We start from the raw sequence: 26425 nt of genomic DNA on the forward strand, positions 1-26425 counted from the left end.
AAAATATATCATATTAAATAACATCAACAGTATTTAGGTTGCTCTTCTGTAAATATTTAGCTTAAAACTTTGCATTTCCCCTCTTATTTCAGTGCTTTGGCACGTGAGGAAAGAAAAACGGAGCTGATGATCTTCAGCCACTGGGTCCACAAGAAGAAATGAAGCAAAACAGCCCAAACTTTGGCAGGCTGGGGATGTGATGGAAGTATTGAAAATAAAGAGAATTAAGGCCTGGAGAGGTTCAGTAATGAACAATCCCTGTTATTTAGAGATTTAGGGCTGTTCAGCCTGGACAGGAGAAGGCTCTGGGCATGGATGAACCAGCTGGGACAGATCCCAGGCTTTGGGCTGGGCTCTGCACCCCTCTGTTCACCCCTTTCAATTGGGATATATTTCCATGGGTTCCTAGGTAAATAAATAGGAAGAAAAGTTTGGGAATAGTTCTTTTTGGAAAAGAAGTTCAAAATTGTTTATTGACTTTTTAAATTGGTTTTAATCAGGAATGTTGATGGAGAGAGTGACTTGATTCATTTACTGAAATCATTGATTGAGTTAATTTCAGTCAGCTTCAATCAGAAATTAGGACTTAACCATGGAAAGCATTTCAAATTTAAACTTTATTGGTAACATCTCCATCCCCATCCAGTTCTGCCCCAGGAAATCCTGATACTTTTGCCTCAGCTCTTCCCTGTTTGTCCAGCAGCATTTGCTTTGTCTTCAGCCCTTGAACCACAGCAGAAATCTGTCAGAAATCATCATAAGTCACAATTCCCATCACTCTGTTGTCTCAACACGCAATTCAATCATTCTGCAGTGCCCCATCCCCTCACCTGGAGGGGTCCTACAACTGCAGCCATAGAGAAATGGCAGGTTTGGCCATCCCTGTCCAAACTCCTGGTGGTTTTTGGATGAGCAGTGATTTTGTTGTGTGCTTCTCCAAAGATCAAACAGAGCCCCAGCTATGGCATTTTGCTGGAGAAAAAGTGTGAAAGAGGCAATAAACTTTAATTGTTGCATCACTGCAGCAGAGCAGCTCTTGACTGCAGGATGATATTTTAGATTATTGAGTAAGGAAACTCGTGTTGCAGAGGCATCTTCTTCCATCACTTTGTTTCTCATATTCCTTCCTGGTTGTGCCTCCTGCAGTCAGGGAATAGGATATTTTATATTTTACATCCAGCAGAGGGATGGGCCAGGAAATCTCTGTCTGTGTCTGTTCTAATTCCCAGTGGATCTTGAATTTGTGGGACACATCCCAAAGATATGTTTTTCATCTCAGGGCACTCCTAAATACATAACTTTGAAGCCTTTAAGAGGATCAAATCCCACAGAATTCCTGCTGTTTCTTCAGCACTGACAGGGGGTTTCAGCACAACAGGAAATGCTGCTCATGCTGATTATAAGGCTCCTACTGACATTTAAATCTCTACCCTGATTAGCCTTTAGTAAAGCAGCTGTTTGTCATTAAGGCTGGAGAAATGAGAATATAAGGTGTGATTAGTGGCTTAATTAATACAGAAGTGCATTGTCTGCACTTTACTGAGTTCCTGCATGGACCTTGGGGGGCCTGGTATATGAACTTATTAAAATATATAGGAGGCAATAGTGTGTTATGGTTCATAGTGTGTTATGGTTAATGAGAGAGCAGCATCTCTGCACCATTCCTGATGGGGGGTCGGGCTCTGCTGCCAGGGAACAGGGACAGGACAAGGGGAAACGGCCTCAAGCTGTGCCAGGGGAGGCTCAGCTTGGACACCAGGAGGAATTTCTCCATGGCAAGGGAGCTCAGGCCTTGGCAGGGGCTGCCCAGGGAGCTTTGGAGTCCCCATGCCTGGAGGTGTCACTTTGATTATAGAACTAAAAATTCTTTTCTAAGAGAAGTTTCTGTGTTCAAAACTAGAAGAGGCTTTAAAAGCTGTTCTGCCATGGAATTCAAGAGGAAATCTTAGAGTTTTCACTTTGAAGGTTTTCCATCTTGCAAATGCATTAGGGATAAAAACTCATTAAAGAGGAGGTTTGGGAACTGAAGGACCAGCAAATCAAAGCACATTCATTTTATGGATCTTATCAGTGAGAGTATTTGTAAATATTTTGCTGAAAGTCTCTTTGCTTCATGCTGTTTCACGCAGTCAAATGGAGATATGGGGATGGAATTTATTGCATTTACTCTCTGAAAAAATAGAAATTAATATGAGTGTAGTGGTCCTGGGAATAGTTTTAATCAAACTGTTTCTCTAAGGAGAAGCCCTATTATAAACTGTATATACTCAAGCATTTATGGTTAATGCAAATGTCTAAGCCACAGCTGAGATAAAAACTGGGACTTTTAAGGTTCTACCCTCTACTTTACGCATTGGTTTTCCCTGTTTTTACGATGAAATTTTGCCTCTGAAGAACAGGGTGTGGTGTTTGTTGAGTAACTCAGAAGTCTTGGAATTCAGCAGGGACCCAAAAAGTAAAGTTGGAGAAGAATGACTCAAAACCTCCCCAGCTGGGAGGTGTTTCATTATCAGGGTGTAAGAGGGCTTGGGCTGGAAATTTCCTTGAGTTCAAGGAGGAGTTTGGGAGCTGGGTGGAACCTCAATGGCTTTTGCTGGATAATGCACTAAAAATGTCCCGAAATCATGGAGGTTGTGATGAACTGACCCTGAATCCTTGCTCACCTTTAGCCTTCCTTGATTCCTCCTCCCCTCACAGCTGCTTTCAGGCCATCTTTCCAAAACCCCACACCCATCTCCTAAACCAGGATTTTCCCAATCCTTTCAGTGCATGCTTTCATGTCCAGTTTCCTGGTTTGCAGCATTTCCCGTTCCCGTGCTTTCTCACCAATGACATCATTTTCCTCTGCAGTTCACAACAGGAATTTGGACATTTTTTGCTAATCACATTTTCCCCTTGTCTTGTTTTTTTTCCAGCTCTCGTAAATGTGAAACTTTGGGCTATTGATCGGCAATGTTTTCAAACAATAATGATGAGGACTGGCCTCATCAAGCATACTGAGTATATGGAATTTTTGAAAAGGTATGGCACTTGTTTATTTATCCAAAAATCCCATGAAACTGCCGTCCTCTCTTGTCTTTTTTTTTTTTTTTTGTGAGTGCAATATTTGATTTGTTTCCTTCTCATCTCTTTTGGTTTTAATGATTATTATTATTATTATTATTCTGATCTTTGCTGTTTGCCCATCCTCCTGAGAGGAGGGGGAGCTTTGCTGTGGGGGAGTTTCATTCCTGTTGTGAGTTATTCATTGGCAAAGAGTCCCAGAGCTGAGGGGTGAGAGACAAGCTTTCATGTGAGTCATTCAAAGTGTGTCAGAAAAGACACATTTTTACAAAAAAACACCCATTCAAGGGAAAAATCTGGGGTTTAAATTTGTTCAGATCCATCCAGGGCGTGTTCTTGTGCTTCTGGAAGTAAAATGGGAGTTTTCAGAAAAGCAGAGCTTTAGGTCGCTGTAAAATGCGGGTTGGATGAGTAACATAAAGACAGAAAATCAAATTTTTCACTCATTGTATTTGATTTTCCCAAAGGTTCCTTCAGAGATTTAAGCCTTGGAGAGGATCAATAATGAATAATCCTGGTTATTTGGAGAGCTGGGGGTGCTCACCTGGAGAAGAGAAGGCTTCAGGGAGAGCTCAGAGCCACTTCAAGGGCCTAAAGGGGTCCAGGAGAGCTGGAGAGGGACTGGGGATAAGGGATGGAGGGCCAGGACACAGGGAATGGCTTCCCAGTGCCAGAGGGCAGGGATAGATGGGATATTGGGAAGGAATTGTTCCCTGGGAGGGTGGGCAGGCCCTGGCACAGGGTGCCCAGAGCAGCTGTGGCTGCCCCTGGATCCCTGGAAGTGCCCAAGGCCAGGTTGGACTTTGGGGCTTGGAGCAGCCTGGGACAGTGGAAGGTGTCTCTGCCCATGGCAGGGAGTGGTATGGGATGAGCTTTAAGATCCCTTCCAACCCAAACCATTCCATGATTCCATGAAATCCAGTGCCATGGTGCAAGGAACAGATTGTGTTTCCTGTCACCAAGATGATCCCAAAGGGAAGGAAATCTCACCAAATTTTAGGGAAGGGAAGGCCCAGGCCACTGTGAGGCTTTCTGGGTGCTACTCAGACATTACTAAGATGTTACTACACCAGGCTTGTCCCAGTTAGTACTGGAGAAAAAAGGGACTCAGAGAAAAGGATAATAATAACAACAACAATATTATTCATAACAAATGTTAACCATGCCATTATTAATAAAATATTAGCTTTTACAAGTAGATATTATTTTAAATATATATTTATATATAAAATTTTATACCATGTATAATATAAATAAATATATAAAATACAACATCTATGTGATTCATAGGATCTTTTAGGTTAGGAAAACCCTCTAAGGTTGTCAAGTCCAGCCATTCCCCCAGCACTGCCAAGGCCACCACTGTCCATGTCCCCACATGCCACATCCACAGGGCTTGAAATCCCTGCAGGCATGGTGACTCCACCACCCCCTCGGCAGCTGTGCCAATGCCTGGCCACTCTTTCCAGCAGGAATTTTTCCCAATATCCCACCTAAACCTCCCCTGGCCCAGCCTGAGGCTGTTCCTCTTGCCCTGGCACTCGTTCCCTGGGAGCAGGGCGTGGGCACAGTCTGATTCCAGAGGAGCAGGAGGGTGATCCTGTGGGATTGATGCCCTGGGATGAGGGTGCCTCTAGCACAGCTCAGCCAGAGGCAGGGAATTAATCCAGGCTGGGATTTGATCTGGGAGCAGAGTCCTGCCCAACTCATTCTCCCAGTCCTTGGCTGGGTGGAGATCCCAGCTCCCAGGCTCTACCTGTGGGCTGGAATTCCACTGGGCTCATTTCAGCCAGGAATGGAAATATTCCTGGGAAAATAATGGAACTCAGCTACTTGGCCAGGCTTCCCAGCCTCTGCTGAGGTGAGGGCTTCCCTGGAGAGGGCCAGGAGCTCCATGGGGATGTCCCACAGCTGGGCAAGGTGTGGCCAAGCTTTTTCCAGGTGTCTCTGTTGATGATTATCACCAAAGCAGCTCAGGAGAGGAAACAGAACCTGCTGCTGTGTTTTAGGGGTTTAAAACTCATCCATTCCAGCATTAACAAACCCAGGAATGAGTGTGGGATCAGCTCTGGGGTGGGAGCTGCTGGAGCCGGCCCCGTGCTCACATTAAGCTTTTAAGCTCTGAGCTTTAATAGAGATTTTCCAGAAGATTGTCAAGATGAAAATGGATTCAGGTCCTGCAGAGCCTGCCCAGCTTTAATTTTAAAGCAAATAATGTGAGGAGGAAACCAAGGAGCGTTTCCTCGCTCTGTGGCTGTGCTGTTTGAACACAACCTGTGGCTCACCAGAAAGGCCTAAGGCAAGCAAATAAATATTTATTTTTTTAAAATCTTACAGTTTGAATTTAGGAAAAGGATTTCTTCCACTTGGAGCACCTGTAGGAAGGTCCTTAAAAAAATGTTAGTTCCCATTGGGTCTTCCACTTGGGCTCTGGGCACCTTTAGCTGTCTCAAGCTCTGTTTAAATCCCATATGAAACATTAAATGTTATATAAATATATAAAATATATAAATATATAAAACATAAATATAAATCATTTTTAGATCCCATTTACTACATGAAATGCTCATTTTAAAATCCCATTTGCTACATTAAATGCTCGCTTTTAAAGATGCTTTCCTTCAAAACATTTCTAAGGAAAACCAGGATAAATCCTGAAAAGGAGCTTGTCGATTGTTGACTTTATTCTTTGCTTTTGGGGACTTTGGGGCTTTTTTTTTTATTCCTTGCATGTATTAATGCATGAATGCAAATGCTCTTGTTAAGAAATAAATGGAATAAAAAAGAAAGGTTTGAATAGTGGCTGCCCACAGAAAAGTCAGTGGGGTTAGACAGGATTTTTTCCTGCTGATATTGATCTAAAACGTCCCTCTCTAATTGTGCCATTATCCAAAGAACAGAATTATCAGTGTTTCCAGTGACAGATTTTCATGTGTGAGCAGAAATTCAAATTTTGGGGGTGAAATGAGGCTGTTCATTTAGTTTTTTGGGATTTTTTTTTTTTCTTCATTTATCCTGCTGGAAATAAGTGCAGCTGGATTTCCAGGGCTGCCTGGGAATATCACCCCAACGGTGCCGTGGGTTCACTGGGGTTTTCCCCAGCAGGAACATCCTGCTGGCACAGGGCAGCTGCTGCTCCTTAGGGCCACCCTTGGCTGTGCCAATCCTTTCTTCTGAAGGCCAGGAGAAAACCATAAAGCCAGGAAAATCTATTTCATGGCTAAGAAATCTGGGAGTGCCTTCCCAACATGTCCTGGGCCAGAATGCTGTATCCCTCCTTGCTCCAAGGATAGTACTCTAAGAAAAGTTGGGATAACTCCCCTGATAGACATAGAAGAACTCTTCTGGAGCAAGCAGCAAGTGAAAATCCTCTTTTTCCTCACTTTTCTGAGGAACCAGTCTGTGTTTCCCTTCCCAAAGTCAGCAGAAGATCCTTGATGGGATCAAAAGCCACCCTAATTCCCTGGCTCCAAGGAGAGGCTGGAAAAGCCAGCTGGTTTTTGATCCCTGTGTGTACCTGCAAGATGAATCAGAGCAGTGACTCCCTTGGAAACACAGATTTTTGGTAGCTCAATATGCCATTAAATCAACCTTAGACCAAGGTAGATCGTAGAGCAACCATCAGTGAAAAGTGAAATGTAATTTTGTGCTGTAGATTTAGTAACTCCTGATGGTACAGGAGGTTTTTGTTGAATTTATCTCTAGTTTTTAGCCCCAGTTGTGTTTTTTGTGTGTAATTGACTCTATTTGTCCTTACACAAGTGCAGTGAGGTCACAGTTGTGCTAAATGCTGCTGCACCTCTCACTGCAATATTCACTGTTCCAGCCTGACAGCGATTTCTTGCTCAAGCCAGTCCTAAAACTTGGACTTCAAAACAAAAAATCCCATTAAAAATGGCATTTTAAATTCAATTTAATTAAAATCAGAATATTTCAGTTAAGGAAACAGCTATTTATTAAATAAATTTGTCCAGGGAATAAAAGCTGGGGGGAAAAATCCTCGTGCTGTGACAAGAATTTCCTACTAAACATAAAAGTTTTAAGAGCAGAACGCCTTGAAAGAGTAAATATTGCAATTTTTTATTCCCAAAAAAAAAGCTTCATAAATGAAAAAAACTTCCTTCAGTTAAAAGAGGCTGCAGATTCTGGTCTGTGGTGTAAACCCCAATTCCTCCAAGGCCCGGATGCAGACAGGAGAGCTGCTGAGGGATGGTTGGTGTCGCCTTGGAGGAAGGTTTGAGCTTTAGGGATGGATACTGGGGAGAAGTTCCCACTTACACAACCTTGAATCCTAGGAATGAAAAAACTTCCTTGGGCAGGCAGGGAAAGGATTTCAAGGGGACTGGATGAGAGGAGGTGCAGAGGGTGGGGATCCCACAGGAGCTCTCAGGACATCCTTGCACCTCCCGGGCTCATCCATGAAGTGTGAGCCCAGCCCCGCCACCCAGGTTTTGTGGGATTTCAGCACCCCTGCATGGAAAAAAAGCTCTGGAAACGGCCTCACCTCTTGTCTGCCTGGTGTATTTGGGTTTTGACCATGATTTGAAATTCAGGCTGTGCTGGGGACACTGAGGGCATGGCCAGGGAGGAGCAGGATGTGCTGCTCCACAGTGCACGGGCAGGCACTGGAGCAGAAATGAAGGGATGTTCCATGGGATCAAACTGTCCATTCCCTTCTGCTCTTTACAAGGAAAACCTGTCTTTCTTGTCTTGTGGAGAAGGCCAGGCTTGGGATTTTCTTGAAAAGCTTCTTGTAATGAATTGTTTCGGTAACCACAGATTAGTCTCTGTAACTCCTTGTGAATGCTGGGAATGGGTAGGAGGGGGCTGGGGAAGGTACTGCTCAGTAATAGAGGTTTAATATTGACCATACACATTTTAAACTAAGGAAAATCCTTATTGGAGGCAATGCACCACAGGGAAAAGGGAGGAGAAAAGAAAAGAAGGTAGAAGGGTCAGGTACCTGTTGATTCAGGGCATGATGGAAGGGGAGGATTAATTCCTTCAGTTCTGGTGTCAGCAGTGTTTGAAATGTTGGTTAATAAACATTGGAATAAGTCAATATCTCATTTTAATATTACTGATTCATTGAATTAAAGAATGGTTTGGGTTGGAAGGGACATTGAAGCTCATCTCATTCCACCCCTGCCATGGGCAGGGACACCTTCCACTATCCCAGGCTGCTCCAAGCCCCAAAGTCCAACCTGGCCTTGGACACTTCCAGGGATCCAGGGGCAGCCACAGCTGCTCTGGGCACCCTGTGCCAGGGTATCCCCACCCTCCCAGGATGAATTTCTTCCTCACATCCAGTCCAAGCACCCCCTCTTTGCCACAGAAGTGTTCCTTGGCACAGTGGGGGGACAATGCCAGTATGACCCCATGGCATGTGCTGTATCGTCACCTTCTGCAGGATCTGCAGTTTGACACCGAATCATTTACCCCAGGCAGGCCACAGGCAGTGAATTCACTCCCACACTGCATCTGTGGGGGTCTCAACCCCCTGACAGGAGGGGACAGCCAGGGGGGGTCGGGCTCTGCTGCCAGGAACAGGGACAGGACAAGGGGAAACGGCCTCAAGCTGTGCCAGGGGAGGCTCAGCTTGGACACCAGGAGGAATTTCTCCATGGCAAGGGAGCTCAGGCCTTGGCAGGGGCTGCCCAGGGAGCTTTGGAGTCCCCATGGCTGGAGGTGTCCAGGGAAGGGCTGGACGTGGCACTCAGTGCTCTGGGCTGGGGACAAGGTGGGGATCAGGCACAGCTTGGACTCCATGGGCTGGGAGGGATTTTCCAGCCTCAGTGATCCTGGGATTCTCTGAGGCATTTTTGGGCTGAGCAGAAATGCTGAATTGCCACCTACAGTGGGAAGGAAGTGATTACAGGGACCAGGGGGTGCAGTACTGGGTGTCCTGGGGAATATGACCTGGATCCCTGAGGATTTTGCAGACTTTGACCTGCATTTCCAGTTTTGCTTTTGTTTTTTTCATTCACCTCAGAGTTTACTTGGTGACGTAAATTCTAATTTGCTGGCAGGATTGCTGTGCTCTGTGAGATGGGGTCTTCACATTTCTGAGGAGAAAAGAGCCACAAATGTCCTTTTCTCCCCCTTTTGACTGTATCAGCGAGGAAAAACACCCTCAGAGACCCACTTGTGATCTCCAGAAGCACAAGGCCTGGTTTGGGTTTAAGTCGCTGCCTTGTACTTTTAGATTATTCTGTTACAGTGTTTCTACTGAGAATTTGAAAAGATGATGCCAGGAGTTAAATCTTGGGCTTTTTCTTCTGTTTTTTTAATCCTTGAAAAATAATGATGTTTATTTTTACTTGTTATTTTTGTTTTCCAAGTCCCTTTTTTTTAAGGATGAGTGCTGCCTTTTTGGGTTTCTTTGCCATCAGTTATTCATTCTGCCCACAACGAGAATCACATTTTATTTTTCAACACCTGCAGAGTGGGATCACAGGTACACATGGATCAACAGGGTGGAATCACAGGAACCAAGCGTTCTGTGGATTTACCCTGATGCAAACAGGCCCAGAATCCAATCCCCAGCCAACACAGTGGTGCTTCAGAGCCTCCAGGGTTGGTTTCATCTCATGTCCTGCCTGTTCAGGGGAAGAAAACTCCTCTTGTCAGGAATTTTGCATCAAGTCAAGCCAAATCCTGGCTCATGGCTCATAAGGACAGTGGAATTCTGAGCTCCAGAGCAAAGCAGGCTGTGACAGGACTTCATATTTTCTGCAGCTCCAGCTCTTCACAGCTCAGTGCAGAACATTAGGCACAACTGGAGATTTATTGAGGTGTTAGGGTTTGTTTGAAGTCATTCATCCTTTCCAAATTATCATTTGGGACTGAAATATTGATGGCTGTGTATAGCAAGGGGATTGTTTTGTGTTGCTTACTAAAATGTAGAGAAAAGCAGAGTGATGGGAGGGATTGGAGTGAAAGATTGGACTTTTTTACTGCCAGTATTAAAGTAGATGCAATTATTAAATATTTTTATCTCATTATAGAGTGACTTGAAATACAGGGCTCTGAAAGGTGGTGTGATCTCTGAGTTGTGCTTAGCTTCCTTGAGGTTTCCCTCAGAAGGGAAAGGAGGCAGCCCAAAATAGTGGGGCAAGACTTGTTTGGGTGTTATTTTGCTGATTGTGGTGGGAATCTCTGGAGATTTGACCTATCAGCTCTAGAAAATGCTCAGGGCAGTTGTTCGCTCCCTTGCTTGGGCTGAGGAGAGAAGAACAGCCATGCTTGGTATTTAAGTATTAAAAATGACTAATTGTGGTGAATTGTAAAGGATGAGGAATCTGGAGGTGGAGTACAACTGGCTTGACCCCTTAATTTATAAGCCAGTCCTGGAACTGTTGGGAAATATCAATTGGTTTGACTTTCATCCCTGTCCCTCTCCGTTGTGGCCGCAGATGTCCTTGGTTGTCGTGCTCCCCTCATGCCCCACTGACAGCGTCCCTCAGGGTGTCACCAGGGTGCCTGAAGAGTTTAAGGACCTTCAGCTCCTTCTAAGTGATCATTGATTGGATTATAGATAATTAATTAATGGGTTGGAAATCAAGGCAAAAGCTTAAACGCAGATTTAAGACTTATTGCACCCAACTCTCTCAGCCTCAGCAAGGGATGCTCACCTTAAACAAGATCAACAAGATTTGGAGTTCCAGTTCTGTTCCTTAACTTTCTTTCTGAAGTTTCCCCTCACCCATTAAACTCTCCTTCCTCTGGGCTCCAGAGGTGTTTTAGGAGCCCTTGGACAGCGTGCAGCCATATGATAATCACAGATATTTCAGAGCTCATCCTCGTGCCTGACACTTCTCATAAAAAGCCATTTATTCCCCTATCCAGCCTGTTATCAGCCAGACAGTGCCTATTCTTGTGTCCATTTTCATGCTCAGATAACAAATAGATCCTTCCCAAAGCAGCTGACAGTCTCCTCTCCTCGGAGGAGAAGGATTTCAGCAGAGCCAGGAGTCGGCTTGGAAATATTTTGCTTTTTGATGAGGTCAAGTAAAGAACTCTTCATACAGGGGCAGAAATGCAGCTGGAGGCTCCCAAACTCCGTTTCCTTTTTCCTGGCTTGTAATCACATTGGCTCCTGTGTGATAAGAGGATTATTGCCTTTATCATTATTTTTCAAATGAGGGAGGAACTTGAGCATCTTTTAACAGGTTAGAGGCTGGAGTTTAGCTCCTCTCTCATGTTTTTCCACATCTTCTATGAAGAAATCCCTGAATTTCACTGCAATGTCCTGGATTGCATCTTATTAGCCATGGAAGTTCATGGAAGAGAAGTTCTCCTGTGGGAATGTTGGGCCAGGGTCAGAGATGCCTTTGGGGCTGGTGTTTGCTGGGATTTCTTCTTGCAGAACCATTCATTGTCTTGGGTTTATAATGGAAAACCAGCTGAGGTCTCTGGTACAATATTTCAGAGAATTCCAAGGGAAACTGGGCTAAAATATGTAAAAATCCATGGAATGTTCTGGAGAGAAAACCATGGAAAAAGGGCCTTTTTCTTCACAGCTGGTTGAAAAGTTTGAGCAAAGCCTAATTATGAGGAGGATGTCTCAAGCTTTGTGTTTGAAAACTCTGTCTCCAAACTGCCTTTGGAGCCTAATAAAAACTCCAGAGTCTGCCTGCAAATCCACAATGCCAAGCAAAGCCTTCTGGAGGAGCTTTAATTTGATGGAAAAAAAGCAGCTTTGGGGCTGAATAAATCACTGACAGACTGTTTCAGAAATGAGAAATTGCATCTCTCTGGGTGCTGGATTCCTCTCAGGATGAAAAGGCTCTGAGGAAAAGGGCAGAGCAGCGGGTGGTGTTGGTTTGGGGTCAGACAGGCTGGGGACACTGTTGCCTGCAACACTTGGAAGCTGAGGATGGATGTGATGGATGCATGGATGATTAAATGGGCTGGAATTTGGCAAGGCTGGCAGGCCTGGAGAGGGGTAATTAATGGCCTTGATGTTTAACTGGTGCCAGGGAAAAGCAGAGGGTGGTGGTGTTGATGTGAGGCAGATGCTCCCCATCTCTCACGCTGCTCAAGGCCACACCCTGAGGGCTCTGTCCAGTTCTGGGCCCCCCCAGCTCCATCCCCTGGGGCTCCATCCCCTTCCCCAGCTCTCTTCCCTTCCCTGGGCATGCTCCAGCCCTTTGCCATGAGGAGCCCAAAATTAAACTTCCAAGGGATGCCCTTGAGGACCTCATGGTGCCAACAGGGCCCAGAGTAAATGTTTAATGATTGATGAGTTTCTCTGCTGTCCCTTCTAGCTGGTCCCTGAATTCCTGCCCATGATGACAGCATTCCCAAAGTCTCCAAGCCTCAGGTTTGAGTGGATGTAGAAAACCTCAGATGCCATTGAGATTGAAACATCCTGGCAGGAATTGCAGTGTCCATAAACACTTAGTAGTTAACTTGGAGTCCTCCTATTTTAATGAAGGATTCATTGAAGTTTCAATTTGCTGTGAAGCTCTTTGGGATTTCCTAAGTGCATTTTTAGTGCAAAGACACAGCATTTTGCATATCCAGAACTTCAGGCTTGCTGAGAACATCCTCTTCCATGGCTGCTTTCTCCTGGCACCAATTCCCAAAGAGTTCTGTGGCTAAAAACACCCTTTGGGTTCTGTTATAAAGGGGGATTTAGAAACACAGCTCTGGAGTGAATTCCCTGGCCTGAAACATGGGTGGAAGTTCAATTGCCATGGCTGGGGAAGAGAGGAAAACTTGGGATAACTGGAATTGTGCCCACAGAGTACTGGAGTGCTTAGGTGGTGGCAATTCTTTTAAGAAATATGTGGCCATGGGATAAGAGAAATATCAACAACTCCTTCGCTGGCCATGGCCACCTTCTTATGTGGCTTAGTGAAAAAACACCATGGCAAAAGCCAAGGAAAGGTGTTAGTCCTTCACGTGGTCTGATTGGTGGTAATTGGCTGGAAATCAGAAAGCTCCAGTGTGGATTTGATGTTGTCACTTAAATCCACTTAAATTAGGAAGAAGTGGGGCTTTCTCCCTGCTGGAAAAGGCTGGGGATTCCAGAGAGGAGCAGAGTGAATAACCCAACCCAACAGCGTGGTTTGTAATCCAGCATTCATATCCCAGGCTGCAGCCTTCATTCCATCTTTCCTTAAGGATGGCTGACAGTTATCCCATTGCCCAGCTAACCCAGCTGTGGGTGAGCAGCAAACTGATGGGAAAATGGAAATTGATGCGCCACTCGTCCCTGAAATTTTTTTTTATTTTATTATGACAAAGTGTCATGAAAAATGCATTTCAATAAGAACAAAAATTTCATTAGGAATCTGATGAGCTGTCACTTTAGGTAACTCTTAACAAACACAGAGCCCTTGAGATGTGTATTGGGATGAGGATGGTGTGATCCTGCTGTGCTGATTGGAATCCTCTGGGTAGGGAGACGTGGCCAAGTCTCTGTTTGTTCAGGCAAAACCTAAATAGCACAGGCTGGCTCTGAGGAGCTTTGAAATAAAGGGAATTATTGCTTCCCCTGCAGAGGGAAGGCAAAATGCATAAATTCATCCAGACCCTTCTGACAGAAGGATTTTAATGTTTGTCAGTGATGTGGGTGAAACAGTTGCTGAGAGCAGCCAAGTCATGTCCCATATACAAAAAAAAAAAACCCCAAACAAATCAAGAGGAAAAATAGGGACAGTCTTTGGATCCACCTTGTTGCAGCGCAGGACGCAGGAGCACATCTGCCCTGAGCAGTGTGTGAGAGTCTGAAGGCCCAATTAAGTACAGATCCAGGTACAATTTCAAACTAAAAGCTCATTAACTCCAGCCCTGTATCGACTTGACCTCTGGGATGTGTGTGAGGACACCCCTGGATGCTCCTTGGCAGGGAATTGGGAGCTAATTTTGGCCTTGACATTACGGAATGATGCTGCTGGAGATGAAGCCCCAGCGCAGGAAAAGCCATTGCTTCACTGTTTGGGTGCAATGTGAGGTGTGAGGGAAATATTGTGGCAGTATTTCCTTACATTCACGGGACAAGAGCGATGATTCATGGGGAAATGGGATAGTTTCTGTATTTAGGTTGTATTTAGGTTGGATCTCTGCAGATTGTGCAGGCTGGAGGATGTGTAAATGTGGGATTAATGCAGTGGGTTGGTGTCTACACAATTTATATCCTGTGTGTTGCTGTCTTGGAATTATTTGTTTTGCATGTCTGCAGCTTGGTGAGCTCATCAATGGCTAATCTGGCAGGTAAAGCAAGAAATTGGCTTAAACAAGCATTTGAAATGATTCCTAAGGTGGTTTAGGGAGCTTTTCCTCTTTCTTTGCTCAGAGTGGCAGGTTCTTTCCTGGTATTTTTCTGGAGAAAACCTGTACAACCATCTGCAATTACTGGTGGAGCAGAGGGAGGGTGTCAGGTTATTCCTGACTGAGTTTTTCCCTCTCAGAGTTTAATTATCACTGCTTTTAGTTATCTGCTCTCTCTTAATTGCACTGGGGTTATCTCTGTGTGGTGTTGGAGTTGCACCCAGCCTGGTGAGAGCAGTGAGGACATGGTGGAGGTGTTTTTAGAGGATGATGGATGGTGGTGGCTTCTCCAGCTTGTCCTCCTCCCTGGTCAGCTGCTGGGGTGGCTTTTGTATCCCTCTGTGATTTACATCATTCCAAATATCCCACCTGTCCCCTGGAATTTCAGACAAGGTGAGTGGGAAGTGGGGGTGATTTGGTTTATTCACTACCTCAAATAACCCAGGGCATGGAATTTGACTTGGATTTAAAAAGGCAACCCCCCCCCACCCCGTTTTCAGTTTGTTCTGGCATGAAGCAGTGGCCTTTACCAGGAAGAAACTCCATGGAGAATGCTGTAAAGGTGGGATTTACATCTGTTTCGTCCAAAAGCTGTCGTTCCCAAATCAAAACCAACCCATATTTTAATTAAAACTCATCCAGAGTTGCCCAGGAAAGCCAGGAATATTTATTTCAATATTTGTTTCAATATTTATTAGAACAGAGTCATGCAGTTTTGACCATTCCAAAACTACTCTTGAGTGCTTCCATGGTTTGCCAGGTGGATTTGTCTGGAAGATATATAAATTGGGTAAATTCTTGTCTCTGTGCTTGAAGATTAGAGATTCTGTGTGTGCACATCTCCAATCATCTCTCCTGAGCGAAGTACACATCCTTTACCTGGTAATTGTTGTGTTTTGTCTCAGCAGAGCCCAGGAAAGATGAGGCACAAAGCCTTTAATGTGATTACAGAGAGCTGTTTAGAGGTGCATCTCATTATGTGGAATGTCTGGAGGCCTGGCAGGCTGCCTTCCCCACACAGGCACTGCTTTCCCCTCACGAAGATATAGAAATATTGATCTAAGGATGGGCAATAATTAGCACAAAAGAAGATGTTACAGAAAGTAGCCCCTGGCACCGTCGATAGGGGATCTTGTTCAGAAGCTGTTGTTGAGCATGAAATCCCTGCTGAGTGAAGTGAGCTGATTTGATCACTAAATGCCCACAGATTATAAATATGGTAAATCGATTATTTACTCTTTTGTTGCCCCTAAGTCCCAGGGACTCTCATTGTGTCACAGAAAATTCTCAATGGTGGGAGCCACTGTGCCTGGGGCAGGAGTTTGGTTCAGGAGCTGAGCAGGAAAGGGAAAGGCTTTTAATCACTGGCATTTTCCCCTTTATTGAATGGGAAGAGTTAAAATTGTGTTGATTCGAGGGAAACAGAGAATGTGGCTCCTCTTTGGGAGCCACAATTTCCAGCTGAACTCAAACTGGGAGGAAGTGCAGGAACCTTCACCAAAGTGGACAGGAATGGAGCTCTGCCCTTTTTTTTCCATCTGTTTTGTGCCAAAAATTAGGGGTTCATGTCTGGGAGTTCAAGATCAAGTTCTTTTCTCACTCTTGAGCTGCCCTGAACTCTTGCTGCTCAGGGTGGAATGCCTGGAATCCCTGGAAATGCCTAAGGCCAGTTTGGATGGGGCTTGGAGCAGCCTGGGATAGTGGAAGGTGTCCCTGCTCATGGTGGGGGTGGCACTGGATGGGCTTTGAGGTCCCTCTTAACCCAAACCATTCCGTGGATTTCTAGGTCCATGACCAAGGCTGGACCCCAGTGGTAACCAAAGTCAATCAATCCTGAGGCAGAAAAAAGAGGAATTTGTAGTAGATCCCTCCTATGAAAAATTAATCTGTGTGAGCAAAAGATGGGTTTTAATTTCTGCATCTGGAGTGAATTTGGAGAAGCCTCCTGGGAATCTGGAGAGGAGTTAATGACTCACAATGTGCTTAATTACCTGTAAAGTTACTTTGTGCTGAACAGACAGAAAGTTAGATTTGGGTAAAGCACAATGAAAGCTCCTTAGCCTAGACAGAAATGAAAGAGGAGGGGAAGAAGCACTGTGGTACCACAGGTGTCAATGACAAGTCCAGAAAAAAGGTGGATTTGTATGGAATCATAGAATCCCAGAAAGAATTTAGTTGGAATGGCCTTAAAGCCCATCCAGTGCCACCCCTGCCGTGGGCAGGGACACCTTCCACTATCCCAGGCTGCTCCAAGCCCCGTCCACCCTGGCCTTGGGCACTTCCAGGGATCCAGGGGCAGCCACAGCTGCTCTGGGCACCCTGTGCCAGGGCCTGCCCACCCTCCCAGGGAACAATTCCTGCCCAATATCCCATCCATCCCTGCCCTCTGGCACTGGGAAGCCTTTAGGAGGTAAAGGACAAGGGCAGCAGCTGCCTTGGCTGGGTTTTCCAGGGCCACCTGTGCATGGCAAAGTCAGGGATGAGTTTCTGGGCCATAAATAAGTGTGGAAGTTCTGTCCTGAGTGGGAAGAGGTTTAAAATGCTCATAAACGCTCATCAGTGGTGATAATGTGGATAATGTGGCTGCCTGGGGAGGATCACCAACATGGAATGGTGGTTTTGGTTTGTTTTTATTTCAGGGAGTTAATTCTGCTTTCACACAGGAGCCACGCTGTTGTTAATACTGGTACAAATCCCATTTTTGAAGCAAGCCTTAGTCATGCTACTAATAGGAGCATTTTCTCTTCAGCACCTTTAAAAGTTGACTAAATGGTGCCATTTGTACTCTTGATATCTTAATGTTTTTATGTCCAGGCAGCAACCGGTCTGGTTTTCCTGTACTGAGTCCATTTGCACATCATAATGATCATTTTATGCATTTGTCCTCTCCTTGCATGGGATGAATTTTTAATGTGCAGGCAGAGGGTGACATTTTTATTGCTTTTACGGGCATCAGGAATGCATTTTAAATTCAATTATGTACTGTCTCTGGAAATACCACACAAGTGACTTGCCAATAAATACATCTCGTGGATTACTGGAAACTAACAGGGACAGTAATCACTGGAGTTACTTCACTGGGCCAATTTTTGTCACTCCAAAAAATACAAGTTAATGCATATTAGGAGGAATAATTCAAGCTTCATATAGAGACTGATAAACCAGCATAATTATTTTGAGAGGGAGATGAAAAGAGTTTCTGCAGCTCAATGGAGACAAACTCACTGCGTGCCCCAGCAGCTCGATATGCAATTAGAAATCAGTGTTTTAAAGGGTAGGGGAAGCCAGAAAAGGGCATTCCATGCACTGAACACGAGCTCAAAGAACTCACAGGATTTGTGCTGTTGAATTGAGCTGGAGATGAAGACAAATCAGGCTTAGGCTGAAGTGTCCTCAGAGGGATGGTAAAAAATCCTGAAGTTGTTAATAATTGAGCAAATTCCAGCTGACCTGCCGTGAATCACTGTTCTGTTAAGCTGCTGACAAGGAGGGGGAGCAGAACCAGCTGGCCAGAGCACACCAGGCATCAATCAGAATCTGGTTTAACAAGAAAATCCAAACTGCTGGAAAACTGGGAAGATAAAATTCAAAGCAAATTGGGATCTGTGAGTGCAGGCACACACGTCTGTAGGCACGGGATTTGTAACGCTTTGTGGGCAGATAAAGGGTGATATTGAAAATAAAACAATGTCACTTGAAACAAGTAATTACAGTGTAAGTCCTTATCCAGAGGAGGTGAATGCAGGAGGAATTGGCATTTGCTTTCAGGGCATGGAATAACGGAGTGGTTGATGTTTGCAGGGATCATCTGCTCCAAATCCTCCTTTAAAATGGCTGAGCTTGAGCTGATCCCACCACCACCCCAGAGAAATTCCGAGGGAGCAGATGCCCTGTCCAGCACAGCCTCTACTCCTCTGCACCTGCAGGATGGGAGATGCTCAGCAGCTCCTGGATCCTCCAAGGAAACCAGGATTGCAGTACATGACCAGGATTTTCCTCTCCATGCTAATGGGATTTACCCTTCTGAACAATACCAGGAATCCAGGAGATTCTGTTCCCCTGTGTTTTAGTTTCCAGGTTAAACTGATGTTTCAGTAAATCCCAATCCTTCAGAAAGTGTTCCCAGCACTGTCTCTGTGAGGTTCTAGACCTAAGGGACCCTGGATAAGGGACAGGGTCCCTGAGCCTCTGAGCTCCACTACAGCCGCCCACTGAATTTTGATTGGAGAAAGGTAAAAGCATGATTTTCCTGATAAGAAAATATCCAGTCTTGTGTCCTTGGCTCCCTCATGGACACAGCTCTGCCCCACATGGGCAGTGCTGTTCCAGTCCTTTCCTCATTGCTGGAAATGGGGGAATGGGACAAAAAACTCAGTTTATGGGATTTCTAAATCCACTGGACTTTGCCTTCCTTCTCCTGTAGATTTTTTTTTGCCACCTGATCTTCCTCCCATGTGGGTAATAACCACTCTGAATCCCTAATAAATGACACATGTGTTATTCCAACGGCACTTTATGGGTTTTTTGGGGGGATGTTATTGAGAACAACTTGGCTGCTGTGTTTTAAATCAATCCTTGTGTGCCCACCCTGGTGCTGCTGCCCTGATCTCTGTGCCTGGTCCAAAACTGAGCTGTTGAACACAGCTCAAATTAAAGGGAAATTTTTTTAGACATTAATCACCTCAGAGGAGTAAACTGAGTCATCTGCAAATGTGTTGAATGATCATCAATAAATCAGGAATGACAAGGAACCAGGAATGGATTTATGGAAGTGTTTTCAACACCTGTTGCTGGCTCCTTTTAACAGTATTTTGATATCTGTCAATGAGTCAGATTTCAATCTGAAGTGTTGCCTTCTAAACACATTGAATGGTGGGTTTAATCAAGGTAAAATGTGGCCTTGCATAAATCAATGTACAGAAAATAAAATCTGTAGCCATAATCACATCATGATGACCTTCTTTCTGTGAAAAAAAATGAAATAAAATAAAGCTGACTGGCATAAATTACATTTTAAAATAATTTTTGATGGAGTGGTGGATGAGGATGGACTCTGGGAATAACCAGGCTCTTGGATGCTGCTCTGGGAAAAGAGGCAGGGCAGAATATCCTGGATTACAGGGCTCAGGGCAAAAACTCAGCACCAAAACTGGGTTCTTTCCTTTTGGATCCATCTTCCCTGTTCTTTCCCCTTCCCTGACCTTCTCATGGGCTAATTTGGGGTCAGGTTTCCCTTCTGTTTGCTTCGTGTCTGCCATAGAAATCCAGGAATTCTGTCCTGCCTTTTCTTATTTCTCTGCCCAAATATCAACCAGGGAGGCCACAGATAGTCCCAACTACTCCAGTTTCAGGATTATCTTCATCACATTTGGAACAGGACAATAGGAAAAGGTTTGGAGGTTCGACCATGGGCCAAGGGAATGACAGAGGAGGGTGCCAGAAGAATTCCCTTCCTGGGATACAGAGACAACCCCATCACGTGCTGACCTTTTGTCATCGGTTGAACAGCAATTAGTTAAACAAATCGGTGGAATTTAGTGAAGCTTTCATATTGCAGTGGAGAAAATAATGGAAAAGAGAAAACGCTGGAGAGAGCAAAATGAAACATCTGTTGGGATTCAAGTGAGGATGGATCCAATGTGTGTTGGATCCAAAGGAAAAGCCCCCAGGAATTTCCCCTGTAATGGCAGGCCAGGGGCTGTTCCATGGATCAAGTGACCTGTGGCTAGTAAGTCTCACTGGTGACCACTCACTAGAAGGTTCTTGCCCTTTTCCACACTGCTTTGGACCTGGAATATTGCACTTTCCCCTTATGGATCATCCAAACCTGAGATGCTCCAGTTGGAAGCTTGGGTGTGCTGCTCCCAAAAGGACTGGGAGGAGCCTGGGTTTAGGATCAAGAATTGAGAGTTGGATTTGGGATCACCAGCCTGGGAGAGGAAGCTGAGAGGGTTTGACAGCAGCAGAACAGAATTGTATGAAATTATTGCAATTGGCTTCCCAGCACAGAGGGGTTTTTTTTTTGTTTATTTTGGGTTTTTTATTGCCCATTATGCTGCTCGCCTGTCTCTAATATTCCCAAGATTGTTTTCATAAACAATTGGATTTTCGAGCCGTGTGTGGAATCTGTCAGGCTTTATTTGATTATTTCTCCAATACAGCCCAAGCCCCTTGAAAATCCTCGACCTTTAATTCATTTCCAGCTGAGGAGGCTTTTCTGTGCATAGGAAATTTTGGCCTCCAAGATGTAAAAGGAGAGTCAACAGCGTTGTAAAGTCTGGGGTTAAATCATCCTTCTCCTTTCTTTAATTCAATAAAGGACTCAGGCTTATCCTGGAGAAAGGGATGTCCCAGCTATGGCTTTAGAGCTTTAGAGGTACTTTAAAGGTATTTGGGATTCTGTGCAGGTAAAAAGTCACGAGGAAGGGTTTTTTTCCCGTTCATGGGTTGGGATCACAGAATTGGGCTGGCTGAGATGTCCTGGGGGTCTTGCTGGGGACCCCTGGGGTTAGCACAGCACTGCTTGTTTGTGGGAAGATCTCAAATGCCTCTGAGGTGCATTTTCATGGGGCCAGTCCCAGGATTTCATCCCAGCACGGTTCTGCTGGTTCTCAGCATGAAAGAAACAAAATTCTTTGGATTTTGGTACCAATTTTGTGGCTTATTTCTCTGGGGGTAACTAAGTCATCCTTGGAAGTCTGTTCTCATTAGTGATCTCAGAAGTGATCCTCTGGTGATCATTCAGAAGGGATTTTCTTTGGAGTTGTCCCCCCATAAATCATCTCAGATGTGAGGAGCTCAAGGTTGCTCCCAAACCCAGTGGCTGGGATTTGGTGATACTGCCAACCACGGGGTCACCCCTGCTAACTCCCAACCTAGGAATGTGTTGGGCAGGATATCCATGGTTTTCCATCCTTCTTATACTAACTAACAACAAAAAAGGCAAATATTTAGGTGTTCTAATGCTTTGTGAATTGTGGAGATTCACTCAAGACATGTGTCAGGGAACAATTTGAAAAAAAAATAAATATTACAAAGGATCCCAGGATGGCTGAGGCTGAAGGGAGCTCAGAGGGCAGCTGGTGGCACCTCCCTGCTCCAGCAGGGCCATCCCAGAGCACAGGGCACAGCATTGTGTGCACACAGCTGTGCCACAGCCCCAGGCAGGAGAGCCCACAGCCTCTGTGGCCAATGTGTTCAGGGCTGGGCAGTGGCCAGGGAAGAAGTTGTGCCTCCTGGCCAGGGGGAATTGCTGCCATCAGGCCCTGCCCGTGGCTCTGGTGCCATTGCTGGGCCCCCGGAGCAGAGGCTGGGCCCTGCTGGGAGCCCTCCCTGCAGCCAGGGCCAGCCAGGCCTGAGGGCCCCTCTCAGCTGGGGCTCCTCTCCAGGCTGAGCAGCCCCAGCTCCCTCAGCCTTTCCTGGGCACCCAGATGCTCCAGGCCCTTCCTCAGCTGCGCAGCCTCCGCTGGCCCCGCTCCAGGAGCTCCCTGGCCCTTTCAGGTCCCATTGCTTTGGGGAAGTTGCCCAGGAGAATATGAAAAGCTAGTGATTCAGAAGACATTAAAAACACTTACAGCTTATCTTTCTTTTGTATACATGTAATTCTGAAGGCAGAAAATGATGGTGATCTCTGTGATAGGTTCATGTAATGGGGGTGGTTAAAAGGAGGACACAGCGTTCCGGCAGGAAACGGGGCTGTGCTTGGAAAGGGCTTCATGAAAAAGAGATGATAATGATGCTGTCAAGTGCAGCAGAGATCTCTTAGACACAAGACTCCTGCCTTCATTTGGTCTTGGATATGATGTAAATACCCAATTTGGAGGAAAGTGAGACAACAGACCGTGCATGCAAGCGCCACTTGTCCCTTATTTACACTCACTGTGATTTTGACACACTGACCAGCGTTAAGGATCTCTTTTGAGGCACACCATGAGAATCAATCCCAAAAGTCTTCTGTTTTCTACCTTGTGTGAGGTAATGGTCTTTGTTGGACTTCATTCTGGTGCTGCAGGGTTGCAAGGCCGGGCTGGACAGGGCTTGGTGCAAGCTGGGATAGTGGAAGGTGTCACTGCCCGTGGCAGGGGGTGGGACTGGATGAGCTGCAAGGTTCTTTCCAACCCAAACCATCCAGGGATTCTGTGGTTTAATAAAGAAGCAGAAAATTGGCTTGGTGCACCCACTCTGAGTCTGTCCAGAGGCGGAAGGATGAGGTTTCATTTCCCATGAAATGCCCTAGACAAAGGGGAAAAAATGCAGGAGAGAAACTCCTTGACAGCAAACTGTTTTGAAGAGATAATTACAGTGCAAGCCAAAGACAATTTAATTTCAGCTGTATTGTGAATGCAGGATCATAAAAATCAGTGTTCAGGGCTGTGAGGCTTTGCATGACAGCTTTTATCTTTAATCACCAGTGTATTTATATCAGACACAGTGTGGCCAGATGGGCCAGGGCAGTGATTGTCCCCCTGGGCTGGCCCTGCTGAGGGACCTGCAGGGCTGTGTCCAGTTCTGGACCCCCAGTCCAGGAAGGACATGGAGGGGCTGGAGCGTGTCCAGGGAAGGGAACGGAGCTGGGGAAGGGGCTGGAGCCCCAGGAGCAGCTGAGGGAGCTGGGAAAGGGGCTCAGCCTGGAGCAAAGGAGGCTCAGGGGAACCTTCTGGCTCTGCACAACTCCCTGACAGGAGGGGACAGCCAGGGGGGGTCGGGCTCTGCTGCCAGGGAACAGGGACAGGACAAGGGGAAACGGCCTCAAGCTGTGCCAGGGGAGGCTCAGCTTGGACACCAGGAGGAATTTCTCCATGGCAAGGGAGCTCAGGCCTTGGCAGGGGCTGCCCGGGGAGCTTTGGAGTCCCCATGCCTGGAGGTGTGCAAAGCCATGAGGTGTTGGAAAGGCTGGGTGAGTTGGAAGGTAGAAAAGTTCTGCTTTGGCACTCCAGGTAGAATTTGATGTGCAAATATGAAGAAATGTGACCTTCTAAATCCAAAATCACCCCATAAGATCCTCCAAGGGTTCCAGCAGGAGCAGGTTCCCTCTGTAAGGTGGCTCAGGAGCAGCAGAGTGAACCCTGTGCCTGGACATGAGCAACCAGAGCTGGGCTGTGCAAACTTCACTGTGGTTCCCTGAGTGGCTGCTGAGCCTTTGTAGGTCTTAGGGAGCAATTGTCCTTTTCAAGATGAATCATCCTGAGTGAATTCATGTGCAGTGGGAGGAGGGGGTTCACATACCTGCAAATTACTCTCTCTCCCTCTCATGCTGACAGCAACAATGGAACTTTTCTTTTAAATCAGTCCCATCTCCCCAAAGGAGATGCAGTAGGAGGGCTCTCTGTGATAATGAGCCCCTGTCAGGGAGAGGCAGAGATTGACAGGAGCAAGGCAAAATACTCCTCCAGAGTTCCTGATCTGCCTATTGAACACAAACAGAGCCTGGGCCAAAAGAGAGTCCCTGGAAGTGTTCAAAAACCACACAGATGTGGTGGGCTAATGATGGACGTGGCAGCATTGGACTCTGGTCTTGGAGCTCTTTCCAGCCTTAGTGATTCTGATCCTTTTGAGATCATTTCACGTTTCCCTCAGAGAAACTGAGAGTTCTGGTCTCACGATGTCAGCAGATCCCTTGGCATCCTTGGTATCCTTTTAGCACAAGAGGGGAAAATGGAATTTTTAGCACTTGGTTTCCTTCAGTATTTGCTCATCAGGGATAAGATCAGTTCTGATTCTCTCCGGTTTTCCTGTGTGTAGTAGGGCTTAGGATATAACCAGATCCCTGAAAACAAATGTCCTACAGCCTCCTTTCAGGGTTTTATTTCCCTGATAAGGGCTGTGAAACGAGTGGCAGAACATTCAAACTGTGGCTGTTCCATTTTCACCCTTTCCAAAATGAGTAATTGTGAATTGTTTACTGCCTGTGTGGCTTTAGCACAGCAGACAAATCAACTGCAGCACTTGCAGAGCAAATCCATTCTCTCTTCCTGAGATTTCTGTTCCATGCTTCCAAGGCCATCCCAAAGTGAAAGTAATGGGAATGTGAGTGGCTGTCACCCTCCCTGTCCCTTCCTCCTGCTTCTCAAATATTCTTTGAGCTGTGTCCTGTTCTGGGTCTTCACAGCCAGAGAGCCCTGGAGGGGCTGCAGCATGTCCAGGGAAGAGAATGGAGCTGGGGAGGGGCTCAGCTTGGACACCAGGAGGAATTTCTCCATGGCAAGGGAGCTCAGGCCTTGGCAGGGGCTGCCCAGGGAGCTTTGGAGTCCCCATACCTGGAGGTGTCCAGGGAAGGGCTGGACGTGGCACTCAGTGCTCTGGGCTGGGGACAAGGTGGGGATCAGGCACAGCTTGGACTCCATGGGCTGGGAGGGATTTTCTACCTCAGTAATTCCATGAATCCAAGCAAAGCATATGGGAAGTTGCTAAAGGAAAACCAGCCTTGACTTAGCAATTACCTGTGTGACTGGGGAAGGACTGAGATTTTTGGAGAAATAGATACACCTTTCCTGAAATTAATTTCTGCCACTTCCCTTCTGGGTACTATGAATGAAAATAACCAGCAGTTGATCCTCCAAATAATATTTATTAATCTGACAGAAAAGAGGAATCATCTTTTGATGCAGCAGTTTGCAACACAACAGGAATGTAACTGGGAGGGTGGGCAGGCCCTGGCACAGGGTGCCCAGAGCAGCTGTGGCTGCCCCTGGATCCCTGGAAGTGCCCAAGGCCAGGTTGGACTTTGGGGCTTGGAGAAGCCTGGGATAGTGGAAGGTGGCCCTGCCCATGGATCTGGATGGTCTTTACAGTCCCTTCCAACCCCAGCCACTCTGATTCTATGAAATTATGCCAGGACCACGATCCCAATGGAGCTAGCATTCCCTCCCTGACACAACTGGGAGCCCAGTGTGAGGCTGCCTGTAGAGCTTGAGTTTTCCAAAACACCATTTTTTGGTGATATCCCAAATCACGGATCAGCTTGGGCTGTTCAGATGTAACCTCAGTTCTTCTGGAACTGAGACAGAGCTCTAGGAGCAGCCCAAGTGTGCTAAGGAAGGACATTTGCATTTTCCAGCCTTCATTCCAGTTGGGTGCCAAAAAGAAGTTTCAGGGAACTCATCCTTCATTTCCTTTTACTGGAGTGTTGGAGTTTGGAGCTCTGCTTACCCAAGGCACAGAGCAGTGAGCAATTGTGATGGTGCCAAGCAGCAATAAAAGAGAGAAGTTTTGTTCCAGAAGAAACAAAACCAGGAGAAACATCTGCCACTGACCTGGATGAGCACCCTCACTGAACACCCTTCAAAAGTTTGGGACTGCATCTTGAAAGGGATTTAGAGAGTGAATGTTTGCTTTTACAGCCTGGAGGCAGAGCAGAGCCAGGAGCCCTGCGAGCTGTGGTGTGTATGTGTGTGTGTCAGAAGATAAATGTCCTGTCAGAGCTGGCAGCGCCGCATCCGAGCGCGTCTGAGGCTGCAAACAACGCCTTGGGCCACAGCCAGCACTGCTTGGAAGCCCTTGCTGCTTCCTCCAGGAGCCATCCCGTGGGATGGAGCACAGGGATGAATCAAAGCATGAGTTCGTGGGGCTGTTGCTTCCACCTGGAAGTTGAGAGCAGTGTGGTGACTGCATCCTCAGGGATAAAGCCATGACCTTTCCCACTTCCTTCGGGAATTTGGGCATATCCCTGCTCCTCCATGGGGACAGGGATTCAACCCACGGATGTTTTAGCACAGCTGCTTTCTCTGAGTTTGGCAGCTGGTGCTGGGCATGCTGAGCTCTCTGGGAAAATGTGTCACTTTTGGAGCCAGGCAGAATCGCTTCAGACAGGGAGCAGTTCCCCACGGGAAATTCTCCTGGGTCCAGGAACTGCCATCCCTGCACAATGTTCCGTGGCTGAGCAGTGGGGAATGCAGCCAGGAAAATGTCACCTCTCCTCCTTCCCTTGCTCACTGTCCAGGGTGTAGGGGCAGGGTGGCTGGAGCAGGTTCCTCATCCTGTTCCCTGCGATGGCACTCGCACTCTCCTGATAAAAGCTCTGTGTGGATGGATTAAAATCATCCACTTCATTGCATCTTCTGTTAAAACTCAAATCCCTGGAGCT

The 26425-nt window shown here is 46.2% G+C and overlaps 1 protein-coding gene across 9 annotated transcripts in view; it reads left to right on the forward strand.

Moving 5' to 3' along the window:
- PRKG1 (protein kinase cGMP-dependent 1) overlaps window positions 1-26425 on the forward strand; it is a 366718-nt gene that overhangs the window by 222365 nt on the left and 117928 nt on the right. For 8 of the 9 annotated variants that reach the window (XM_086900026.1, XM_086900029.1, XM_086900028.1 and 5 more), the window contains exon 4: window positions 2916-3021. In XM_086900026.1, the coding sequence (XP_086756152.1) occupies window positions 2916-3021 (106 nt within the window). Of the gene's footprint in view, window positions 1-1520; window positions 1571-2915; window positions 3022-26425 lie in introns of those variants that run through there. The other variant, XM_086900033.1, reaches the window with a different exon arrangement.

The sequence above is a fragment of the Cyanistes caeruleus genome, chromosome 8 (assembly GCF_971803275.1).
Source record: "Cyanistes caeruleus chromosome 8, bCyaCae1.hap1.1, whole genome shotgun sequence".
Taxonomy (NCBI): Eukaryota; Metazoa; Chordata; class Aves; order Passeriformes; family Paridae; genus Cyanistes; species Cyanistes caeruleus.